Source organism: Rhinichthys klamathensis, unplaced genomic scaffold, assembly GCF_029890125.1.
Source record: "Rhinichthys klamathensis goyatoka isolate OS25496 unplaced genomic scaffold, OSU_Roscu_1.1 h1tg000004l_1, whole genome shotgun sequence".
In the NCBI taxonomy this organism is placed as follows: Eukaryota; Metazoa; Chordata; class Actinopteri; order Cypriniformes; family Leuciscidae; genus Rhinichthys; species Rhinichthys klamathensis.
Window position 1 is genome coordinate 4,598,261 of NW_026606557.1, and position 12,456 is coordinate 4,610,716.

Here is a 12,456-nt window from a genome sequence, read left to right on the forward strand (position 1 = left end):
CCTGAGGTGCAGCCGGGGAATCTGCAACACAGGGTCAAGCTGGGAATCGGGATGCCCAAGGCTGAGTTGGAGAGCTAGATGGAACCAGCAGAGAAGCTGAAGCCGAGGAGCTGAACAGCACCAGTGGAGGCGGCAGAACCAGGGAACTAGCCGGCACCAGCAGAGGGGACGAGATCAGGGAGCAGGATGGTACCGGCTGACATGAAGGAGATAGGATGCAGGGTGGGATCATCAGGGGAGGAAGGACTCTGGATGGAACCAGCAGAGGAGGAGAAAGTTCAGGGGTGGGGACATGGATGGGAACTGGCTTTGTGGCCACAAATCAATGAGCCAGTGATTCGACCCTGGCTCAGGGATGGATTTTGCTGCAGGCCCTGATTCTGGGAAGAACCTGGCGGTAGGGTCTGACCTTAGGACAGACATGGCGGGAGTGCGCTCTAGCAAGGGGTCTGTGGCGAATGTGGGCTCTGGTTCCGTGGGCTGACACACTCAACATATTCAGCGAAGGTCCCTCAAGGGGATACACTGGGCAGGTATGCCTTGGACTGCTCATTGAGGTTGGTATTGAAGAACACACAGAGGGAGCAGTCAGGCATATCAGGTCCAAAAAATCCCTTGTGTGGTCCTCGAGAGAACAATCATCTTGATTCTTCCTTTTGTCGGATGTGGTGGCATGCATGAAGACCAGCCGGAGTTCCAAAAATATATAGTCTTTTATTCACTAAATCAAAATACTTGAGGAAACATAATATGGAAGTAGAAAAAAGATATACATTGTAACCCAAATGACTATATCTACTGTATTCCTAGCGTCATTCCTGCTCATTTGCAGGGTCAACTTCACACACAAGTCTTATTCTGGATGCCCTTCCTGACACAACCCAGCACTCAAACGATAATTTGGCACATCCAATCCACCTAACCTGCATAACTTTAGAGATTATATTACTTATTTATAAATGGTATCACAACATATTTATAAATGGAAACAAATCATGGAAGTTGAGTGATTAACATCATTCTCTACAGAGCGCTCACTGATCTCTATACAAATATAGAAAACACAACACATAGATCAGTATTTTCACCCCTACCAACTCGTGTATCATCTAGAATTTAGTTTCTCATTCATAAATATGACTTTGCTCTGTCATTCATGTGTTCGGAACTCGTAATTAAAAAAAATGTATGGCTCCACTTGCAGAGCACATAAACACGGCAGTAAAGTGACTCTCCTTTGAGCAGGAATGAGGAATTAAAGCTGCTTTACAGACACGCCTGTTTTACACACGTCACTCACACACAGAAGCAGGAAACTACTTCAACTCCTCAGTTCAGGGAAACAGAAACTGAAGTGTTGTTGAGCTGTTGTGTGTTTGTGTCTCTCTGTATTCATGCAGTAAAATGGCAGAAGCCAGAATTTCAGTGGATCAGAATGAGTTTGTGTGTCCAGTGTGTCTGGATCTCCTGAAGGATCCAGTGGCCATTCCCTGCGGACACAGTTACTGTAAGATCTGTATTTCTGGCTGCTGGGATCAGGAGGATGAGAAGAGAGTCTACAGCTGCCCTCAGTGCAGACAGACCTTCAGTCCAAGACCTGCTTTAGCTAAAAACACCATGCTAGCTGAAGTGGTGGAGAAACTGAAGAAGACTAAACTTCCTGCTGACTGTTACGCTGGAGCTGGAGACGTGGAGTGTGACGTCTGTACTGGAAGAAAACACAAAGCCGTCAAGTCCTGTCTGGTGTGTCAGGAGTCTTACTGTCAAACTCATTTTGACCGTCATGAGGAATTTCACTCTCGTAAACCACACAAAGTGATTGATGCCACTGGACGACTGCAGGACATGATCTGCCGCAAACATGATAAAGAGCTAGAAATGTTCTGTATCACTGATCAAGAATGCATTTGTGTGTTATGTAAGGAGTATGAACATAAAAACCACAACACTGTATCAACTGCAGCGCAGAGGACAGAGAAACAGGTATGAGCTGAGAGGGATTGATCACACAGAAATGAAAGTGCTGTCTTTATTTACTCACCGTCATGCCGTTCCTAACCGGTTTGAAGAAGATATTTTGAAGAAGGTCTCATCTATTTTAGCCTAAACCTTGAAAGTACAAAAGTTTCAAGCTCTAAAAGGAGACAAAGTTAAAAGTAATTTAAACAACTCCAGTGGTTTTAAAAAGTATTGCGTTTAATTGTATTGAATGCGCACCTGTAGTGTACTTCAGATCTTAAACTATATTTTTAAACCTGTACTTGCAGATAATATAATATTCATGAAATAAAAGGCTAAGTGCACTTAAAGAGAGCACACTTTCATGATTGTTTCTTAACAAACTTGTCAAATTAATTCTTAACAAACTTGTCAAATTAATGTCAAATTATACTATTATATTATTATTTTTAACTTTAAATGACATTTTAATCATATTTAATATTTCAGTTTAATGAGCTTTTGTCATGCTTTAAAGAAATGCACTTATTTTGATGTGTGGGCTGACATACTAAAGCTCATGTAAAGTTATTGATAATAATCTTAACTGTAGTGTGTTGTTCAATATCATATTTAAAGTTGACATTTTAAATTTACTGAAGTGCAACTTCATCATTACAACTGTGCAAATACAAATATATTTAAATACGTTTACCATAAATGTTTGTCAGTAAACTTTAAAGGAAATAGTAATCTTTAACCATATGTCAAAGTCCTAAGTTGTTCTAGGAGCCAAATTTTTATTCACAAATCAAATCAAATCATTGATCAACTAATGTATACGGAGCCTAAATTAAATATGGTGAAATCAAAAACATCAAATTTGTTTGATGACATCATGATGTTTAGTCATGTGACTTGGAGATGCAAGAACCAATGAGGTTTGATGTTATTGATGCATCACCATATTTATGGCTGAGACATTCTTCAAAATATCTTCTGTTGTGTCCCGCAATAGACATAAGTTTAAACAGGTTTGGAACGACATGAGGGCGAGTAAATGATGACAGAATTAAAACTTTAGAGTGAGGTATTCATATTTGAAATAATGCTGACACTGGCTTCATATTCATTCATAATCTCATGCAGGAAACTATGAATCTGTGGTTTGAGCCTACAGAATAACCTTACCATGCTGGATCTTTAACCACTCCATCAATTCTGGATTCATGTACTTTGTTTTTCTTTTGTGGTAGTAGTTTTACGTGTCATTCCCTGTTATTGGTGTGTCCTCCAGAAACAGCTGAAGGAGACGCAGATGAAGATCCGTCAGAGAATCCAGCAGAGACAGAAAGATCTTCATCAGCTGAGAGAGGATGTGGAGTCTCATAAGGTGAGTCTGGAGAAGAAGAGAAGTGTGAGACGTCTCAGTTTGGACTCACTGAACTCACTGTGTGATTGTGATGTGTGTGTGACAGCGCTCTGCACACACAGCAGTGGAGGACAGTGAGAAGATCTTCACTGAGATCATCCGCTCCATTGAGAGAAGCCTCTCTGAGGCGACACAGCGGATCAGAGATCAGGAAAAGACTGCAGTGAGTCGAGCTGAAGGACGACTGGAGCGACTGGAGCAGGAGATCAATGATCTGAGGAGGAGAGACGCTGAGCTGGAGCAGCTTTCACACACACACCATCACATCCAGTTCCTGCAGGTAACAGAGATCGAGGAGAACTGGATCATAGTGGACTTGAGCAAGAGACTCACAGAGAAACATTTCATGAGAGCAGAATGAGACCAACTTAAGCAGAGCAACAACAAAAAAACACTCTAAAGTTCAGCTATTTGCATTTAATATAAAAAGTAAACTATTCCACATTCATTTAATTGCAAATAACATGGAATTAAGTTTCTTAAAACATTACTTCCAATCTGCACTTATATTTGTTAAAGTGTATTATTTCTGTTATAAGTACGGTATTCTTTTTAAAAGTGTACTTTCTTTTTCACAAGGAGTGAAAGTGACAAATACTGGAGTTTGTAAAATTAATGTTATAATGAATAAGAGAAGAAAGTTTCTGATTTTGTGAAAGTGCTGGATTGAAGCGAGTCACTGAAGAGAAATCAAGTCTACAAGAGCCGCACAGATCTGATATAGTGAAGGTTATTGGCTGAAGTGTGGAGATGATGAGTTTTGATTTCTGTTTTCTGTAGAGTTTCCAGTCTCTCTCAGCTCCTCCTGAATCTACAGACGAACCCGACGTTCCCTTCGGTTCTCTCTCCTCTTTTGATGGCGTGAGAGAATCTGTCCATCAGCTGAGAGACAAACTGGAGGATTTCTGCAAAGAGGAGATCAAGAAGATCTCAGACGGAGGTAAAGTCCTGCTCCTCCTTTATACAGACGTGTGTAGAATGATCCGAAATGTGAACGTACAACAGTTTCTGAAATGTTCCTGATTTATAAAACATCCATACGCACAAATAATTTCCCTAAATGAATCCCACTTTATAAATCACAGTTCATCTTTAATTCAAGTGCAACGTGAGCAAGTGCATCAACTCTACAGAACAGCCACAAACATCCCTTGATGGTTTAGAAGTAATATATACTTGTGTGACGTAGAATTGGAATTTAGGATTGAATCCGATACGAGTGTTTTATATATGAGGTATCTGGAGATTAATCTGTTCTCAGAAATGAGTTCTCCATCATCTAATATCATAATATCAGATTAGAAACGCCTTAGAAATGGATACATGTTATCTGTCATTTCTCTTCACACTGTTCATGTCTGTTTATTTCCACAGTCACATTCACCAACATGAATCCCAAGACCAGGAACGACTTCCTACAATGTAAGTCACTAAGAAACAAGCAGAAAAACTCACTGAGTGTGTTCATGTTCTTCATGTAGAAGGAGAAATAAATCATGATGAAAGAGTTTAATAATTAAATTATGATTTGCACAGGATATCTGATCAGCTGTACTGAGACACTGATGATACACTGAACATTGAGTTATGAAAAGTTCAGAAACATTAAAATATCAGAGAGATTCATAATTCCTGATTCTGATGTGTTTCTCTCCATCAGATTCCCATCAGCTCTCTCTGGATCTGAACACAGTGAATAAACTCCTCAGTCTGTCTGAGAGTAACAGAGTTATTACTGACACTGGCACTGAGCAGCCGTATCCTGATCATCCAGACAGATTTGATCAGTGGCTTCAGGTGTTGTGTAGAGAGAGTGTGTGTGGACGCTGTTACTGGGAGATTGAGTGGAGTGGGAGTCGTGTGTTTATATCAGTGTCATATAAGAGCATCAGCAGGAAGGGACCGGGTAATGAGTGTATGTTTGGACGTAATGATCAGTCCTGGAGTTTGTTCTGCTCTTCCTCCAGATACTCATTCTGGCACAATAACATAGAGACTGTTCTCCCTGTAAAGTCCATCAGCAGAAGAATAGGAGTGTGTGTGGATCACAGTGCAGGAACTCTGTCCTTCTACAGCGTCTCTGACACAATGAGCCTCATCCACACAGTCCAGACCACATTCACTCAGCCGCTCTATCCTGGGTTTAGGGTTTGTTCTGGATCATCATTGAAACTGTGTTGATGTTTCAGAATAGACTGAGAGATTTTACCCATAATACTTTGAGCCGCATGATAAATCAATAACAGTGAGATGTTTCAGAGTCTCTTATTTTCTCTTACATTTTCACATGATTTTTGTAAACAAGATGCAACAATGTTAGAATTGCATCATCTACTATCTTATTGGACTAATATGTGAATTGAAAATGATTGAATAATTGTTGAGTATCATTACATACCTTTATCAAGCCTTTCAAAGCATTCACACACCAGAGAGGTTAGTGAGATTGGTAGTTAGTCATCAAGCTCTTGTGTTTGTTGATCTTAGGAACAGTATGATGTAAAATTGTGTTAGACCAGAGGTTTTCAAACCGGTTTTCACAGGGGTGTTTCGCAAGTGACGAGAATATTAAAACATAAATAATAAAAAATAAAAAAATACATCTAACAGCACATTAGTAAGTTGAAAATATATATAATAAATGTAACTTAATAGAAAGTAATTTTTAAGACTTATAATATAAAATTTCGGTCCCACTTTATATTAAGTGGCTTTAAGTACTATGTACTTACATTGAAATTAATAATTTGATACAATGGACTTATTGTGTACATACATGTTTTTACATTGTACTTATATTTTAAAATACCAGCATGTAATTACAGCTGTAATTAATTTATGTAATTACATTTGTAATTACAGAGTTGACCCTTCCTTTAAACCTTAACCCACCCTTAAACCGACCCATACCAGCACACCTGTCCCTAACCTTACCCATATCACACCTCAATAGCAGCAAAAGTGTTTTACAATACAACATCAACACAATAAGTACTATGTACTTATTTTTCAATGTAAGTACATAGTACTTAAAGCCACTTAATATAAAGTGGGACCAAAATTCCCAGTGTATAAATTTCAGGATGGGGGTCCCTCACATGAGGGGGATCATATTTGGGGGTCCATGACTAAAAGATAATAAAACACCTGTCAGACAACTTTACACACTGTCCCTGATAACATATGAATTTGAAATGCCTAAATATTGTTTTAAAATATATATTTTTTTACACAACTGTACAGTCAGGGCTAGTGTGAGCTCTGATGTTGTTAATCAATGCTGTTTCTGACCCTTTAAAGAGGATCACAACTGAAGAGCTGCCAGATAAGAGGACTTTGTCTTTTGAAGAAAAGAATAACAGACAAATCCTTCACAAGAGAGAGATTGTATGTGTTTACAGCTGCTGAAATATCACTATCAACAGAGTCTGTGTGATGATCCTTCTCTCCAGAATGTTTCATGAATGTTTTGAACACAGTTTGTTGTTTTTCCTCAGTCTCTGGCTTCCTCTGCTGGTCTGATGTCACTATGACCTCATTTCCTGCACTCTGTGTTGCTCTGCTTATCAAACCTGAGGGCTGTTCCATAAAACAAGATTAGAATACAAGCCAGGCTTATTTTGGTTAGTCAGACTTATTGTCGGTTGATTCTGTTTCATAAAGCAAACTTAAAATAGTTCAAACTCAGTTACTCTGGCAACTTATGCTGGGAAACTAACCTGGTCCAGGGCAGGCTAACTTTCAGGCTAAGCCTCAGTTATTACACAGATCCTCTAACACTGACCGACAGGAACACAATGATATTAACACTAACACTCTCTCATACCATTATTTTATTACTTAATTACTTTATTAACCACTATCTGTCCAAAAATAAATATACAGTATACAGGAAATGTACTTAAACAAGGCTACAATGATACATGAGACAAAATGAGGGTCAACTTCACACACAAGTTTTATTCTGGATGCCCTTCCTGACACAACCCAGCACTCAAACGATAATTTGGCACATCCAATCCACCTAACCTGCATAACTTTAGAGATTATATTACTTATTTATAAAGGGTATCACAACATATTTATAAATGGAAACAAATCATGGAAGTTGAGTGATTAACATCATTCTCTACAGAGCGCTCACTGATCTCTATACAAATATAGAAAACACAACACATAGATCAGTATTTTCACCCCTACCAACTCGTGTATCATCTAGAATTTAGTTTCTCATTCATAAATATGACTTTGCCCTGTCATTCATGTGTTCGGAACTCGTAATTAAAAAAAATGTATGACTCCACAGACACTTTACAGACACGCCTGTTTTCTACACGTCACTCAAACACAGAAGCAGGAAACTACTTCAACTCCTCAGTTCAGGGAAACAGAAACTGAAGTGTTGCTGAGCTGTTGTTTGTGTCTCTCTGTATTCATGCAGTAAAATGGCAGAAGCCAGAATTTCTCAGGATGAGTTCACATGTCCAGTGTGTCTGGATCTCCTGAAGGATCCAGTGACTATCCTCTGCGGACACAGTTACTGTAAGATCTGTATTTCTGGCTGCTGGGATCAGGAGGATGAGAAGAGAGTCTACAGCTGCCCTCAGTGCAGACAGACCTTCAGTCCAAGACCTGCTTTAGCTAAAAACACCATGCTAGCTGAAGTGGTGGAGAAACTGAAGAAGACTAAACTTCCTGCTGACTGTTACGCTGGAGCTGGAGACGTGGAGTGTGACGTCTGTACTGGAAGAAAACACAAAGCCGTCAAGTCCTGTCTGGTGTGTCAGGAGTCTTACTGTCAAACTCATTTTGACCGTCATGAGGAATATCACTCTCGTAAACCACACAAAGTGATTGATGCCACTGGACGACTGCAGGACATGATCTGCCGCAAACATGATAAAGAGCTAGAAATGTTCTGTATCACTGATCAAGAATGCATCTGTGTGCGATGTAAAGAGTATGAACATAAAAACCACAACACTGTATCAACTGCAGCGCAGAGGACAGAGAAACAGGTATGAGCTGAGAGGGATTGATCACGCAGAAATGAAAGTGCTGTCTTTATTTACTCACCGTCATGCCGTTCCTAACCGGTTTGAAGAAGATATTTTGAAGAAGGTCTCATCTATTTTAGCCTAAACATTGAAAGTACAAAAGTTTCAAGCTCTAAAAGGAGACAAAGTTAAAAGTAATTTAAACAACTCCAGTGGTTTTAAAAAGTATTGCGTTTAATTGTATTGAATGCGCACCTGTAGTGTACTTCAGATCTTAAACTATATTTTTAAACCTGTACTTGCAGATAATATAATATTCATGAAATAAAAGGCTAAGTGCACTTAAAGAGAGCACACTTTCATGATTGTTTCTTAACAAACTTGTCAAATTAATTCTTAACAAACTTGTCAAATTAATGTCAAATTATACTATTATATTATTTTTTTACTTTAAATGACATTTTAATCATATTTAATATTTCAGTTTAATGAGCTTTTGTCATGCTTTAAAGAAATGCACTTATTTTGATGTGTGGGCTGACATACTAAAGCTCATGTAAAGTTATTGATAATAATCTTAACTGTAGTGTGTTGTTCAATATCATATTTAAAGTTGACATTTTAAATTTACTGAAGTGCAACTTCATCATTACAACTGTGCAAATACAAATATATTTAAATACATTTACCATAAATGTTTGTCAGTAAACTTTAAAGGAAATAGTAATCTTTAAACATATGTCAAAGTCCTAAGTTGTTCTAGGAGCCAAATTCTTATTCACAAATCAAATCAAATCATTGATCAACTAATGTACGGAGCCTAAATTAAATATGGTGAAATCAAAAACATCAAATTTGTTTGATGACATCATGATGTTTAGTCATGTGACTTGGAGATGCAAGAACCAATGAGGTTTGATGTTATTGATGCATCACCATATTTATGGCTGAGGCATTCTTCAAAATATCTTCTGTTGTGTGTCAATAGACAGAAATTCACACAGGTTTGGAACGACATGAGGGCGAGTAAATGATGACAGAATTAAAACTTTAGGGTGAATTCATATTTTAAATAATGCTGACACTGGCTTTATATTAATTCATAATCTCATTTCAGGAAACTATGAATCTGTGGTTTGATCCTACAGTATAACCTTACCATGCTGGATCTTTAACCACTCCATCAATTCTAGATTTATGTAACTTTAACTTTCTTTTGTGGTAGTAGTTTTACGTGTCATTCCCTGTTATTGGTGTGTCCTCCAGAAACAGCTGAAGGAGACGCAGATGAAGATCCGTCAGAGAATCCAGCAGAGACAGAAAGATCTTCATCAGCTGAGAGAGGATGTGGAGTCTCATAAGGTGAGTCTGGAGAAGAAGAGAAGTGTGAGACGTCTCAGTTTGGACTCACTGAACTCACTGTGTGATTGTGATGTGTGTGTGACAGCGCTCTGCACACACAGCAGTGGAGGACAGTGAGAAGATCTTCACTGAGATCATCCGCTCCATTGAGAGAAGCCGCTCTGAGGCGACACAGCGGATCAGAGATCAGGAAAAGACTGCAGTGAGTCGAGCTGAAGGACGACTGGAGCGACTGGAGCAGGAGATCAATGATCTGAGGAGGAGAGACGCTGAGCTGGAGCAGCTTTCACACACACACCATCACATCCAGTTCCTGCAGGTAACAGAGATCGAGGAGAACTGGATCATAGTGGACTTGAGCAAGAGACTCACAGAGAAACATTTCATGAGAGCAGAATGAGAACAACTTAAGCAGAGCAACAAAACACTCTAAAGTTCAGCTATTTGCATTTAATACAAAAATTAAACTATTCCACATTCACTTAATTGCAAATAACATTGAATTAAGTTTCTGAAAACATTACTTCCAATCTGCACTTATATTTGTTAAAGTATGTTATTTCTGTTATAAGTACGGTATTCTTTTTAAAAGTGTACTTTCTTTTTCACAAGGAGTGAAAGTGAAAAATACTGGAGTTTGTAAAATTAATGTCATATAATGAATATGAGAAGAAAGTTTCTGATTGTGTGAAAGAGCTGGATTGAAGCGAGTCACTGAAGAGAAGTCAAGTCTACAAGAGCCGCACAGATCTGATATAGTGAAGGTTATTGGCTGAAGTGTGGAGATGATGAGGTTTGATTTCTGTTTTCTGTAGAGTTTCCAGTCTCTCTCAGCTCCTCCTGAATATACAGACGAACCCGACGTTCCCTTCGGTTCTCCTCTTTTGATGGCGTGAGAGAATCTGTCCGTCAGCTGAGAGACAAACTGGAGGATTTCTGCAAAGAGGAGCTCAAGAAGATCTCAGACGGAGGTAAAGTCCTGCGCCTCGTTTATACAGACGTGCGTAGAATGATCCGAAATGTGAACATACAACAGTTTCTGAAATGTTCCTGATTTATAAAACATCCATACGCACAAATAATTTTCCTAAATGAATCCCACTTTATAAATCACAGTTCAGCTTTAATTCAAGTGCAACGTGAGCAAGTGCATCAACTCTACAGAACAGACACAAACATCCCTTGATGGTTTAGAAGTAATATATACACATTTGACGTAGAATTGGAATTTAGGATCGAATCTGATACGAGTGTTTTATAAATGAGGCATCTGGAGATTAATCTGTTCTCAGAAATGAGTCCTCCATCATCTAACATCAGATTAGAAACGCCTTAGAAATGGATACATGTTATCTGTAATTTCTCTTCACACTGTTCATGTCTATTTATTTCCACAGTCACATTCACCAACATGAATCCCAAGACCAGGAACGACTTCCTACAATGTAAGTCACTAAGAAACAAGCAGAAAAACTCACTGAGTGTGTTCATGTTCTTCATGTAGAAGGAGAAATAAATCATGATGAAAGAGTTTAATAATTAAATGATGATTTGCACAGGATATCTGATCAGCTGTAATGAGACACTGATGATACATTGAACATTGAGTCATGAAGAGTTCAGAGACATTAAAATATCAGAGAGATTCATAATTCCTGTTTCTGATGTGTTTCTTTCCATCAGATTCTCATCAGCTCTCTCTGGATCTGAACACAGTGCATAAAGACCTCAGTCTGTCTGAGAGTAACAGAGTTATTACTAACACTGACACAGAGCAGCCGTATCCTGATCATCCAGACAGATTTGATCAGTGGTGGCAGGTGTTGTGTAGAGAGAGTGTGTGTGGACGCTGTTACTGGGAGATTGAGTGGACTGGGAGTTGTGTGTGTATATCAGTGTCATATAAGAGCATCAGCAGGAAGGGACGGGGTTATGAGTGTGTGTTTGGATATAATGATCAGTCCTGGAGTTTGGACTGCTCTTCCTCCAGATACTCATTCTGGCACAATAACATAGAGACTGTTCTCCCTGTAAAGTCCATCAGCAGAAGAATAGGAATGTGTGTGGATCACAGTGCAGGAACTCTGTCCTTCTACAGCGTCTCTGACACAATGAGCCTCATCCACACAGTCCAGACCACATTCACTCAGCCGCTCTATCCTGGGTTTTATGTTTGGTCTGGATCAGTGCAACTGTGTTGATGTTTCAGAATAGACTGAGAGATTTTACCCATAATACTTTGAGCCGCATGATAAATCAGTAACAGTGAGATGTTTTCGAGTCTCTTATTTTTCTCTTACATTTTCACATGATTTTTGTAAACAAGATGCAACAATGTTAGAATTGCCTCATCTACTATCTTATTAGACTAATAAGTGAATTGAAAATGATTGAATAATTGTTGAGTATCATTACACACCTTTATCAAGCCTTTCAAAGCATTCACACACCAGAGAGGTTAGTGAGATTGGTAGTTAGTCATCAAGCTCTTGTGTTTGTTGATCTTAGGAACAGGTGTAATAGTTGAAGTTTCTATATATTATATGATATAAGATTGTGTTAGACCAGAGGTTTTCAAACCGGGAGTGACAGGGTCTGTGCAAAAGTCTTTAAAAAAATGTTAAAAAAAAAACAACTAAAATAAATATAGAAATTTCAATAAAATAAATAATACATAAATAAAAATGTCATAAAATAATATACATAAATACAAATTGCATAAAAAAT

At 38.5% G+C, this 12,456-nt stretch overlaps 1 protein-coding gene and 1 pseudogene across 2 annotated transcripts; both read left to right on the plus strand.

The window, feature by feature from the left end:
* The first annotated feature begins 1,253 nt into the window (after positions 1–1,253).
* On the plus strand, positions 1,254–5,619 carry LOC130085946 (tripartite motif-containing protein 16-like protein). Of its 2 annotated transcripts, XM_056252025.1 has the most exons (6): positions 1,254–1,983; positions 3,236–3,331; positions 3,417–3,650; positions 4,151–4,310; positions 4,745–4,792; positions 5,031–5,619. In XM_056252025.1, the coding sequence occupies exons 1-6, from the start codon at positions 1,405–1,407 to the stop codon at positions 5,549–5,551; spliced, it is 1,638 nt and encodes a 545-aa protein (XP_056108000.1). In that variant the 5' UTR covers positions 1,254–1,404; the 3' UTR covers positions 5,552–5,619. The 2 variants fall into 2 exon arrangements, with proteins under 2 accessions (XP_056108000.1, XP_056108010.1); XM_056252035.1 differs by lacking the exon at positions 4,745–4,792.
* Positions 5,620–7,757: 2,138 nt separating this feature from the next.
* LOC130085961 (tripartite motif-containing protein 16-like protein) lies at positions 7,758–11,998 on the plus strand (annotated as a pseudogene).
* Positions 11,999–12,456: the final 458 nt, after the last annotated feature.

Excerpts from the sequence above, each read along its gene's own strand:
- LOC130085946 (XM_056252025.1), top strand. The coding sequence starts at position 1,405 with ATGGCAGAAGCCAGAATTTCAGTGGATCAGAATGAGTTTGTGTGTCCA. Across the intron at positions 3,332-3,416 it reads AGGATGTGGAGTCTCATAAG|CGCTCTGCACACACAGCAGT; the intron begins GTGAGTCTGGAG and ends TGTGTGTGACAG. Across the intron at positions 3,651-4,150 it reads ATCACATCCAGTTCCTGCAG|AGTTTCCAGTCTCTCTCAGC; the intron begins GTAACAGAGATC and ends TGTTTTCTGTAG.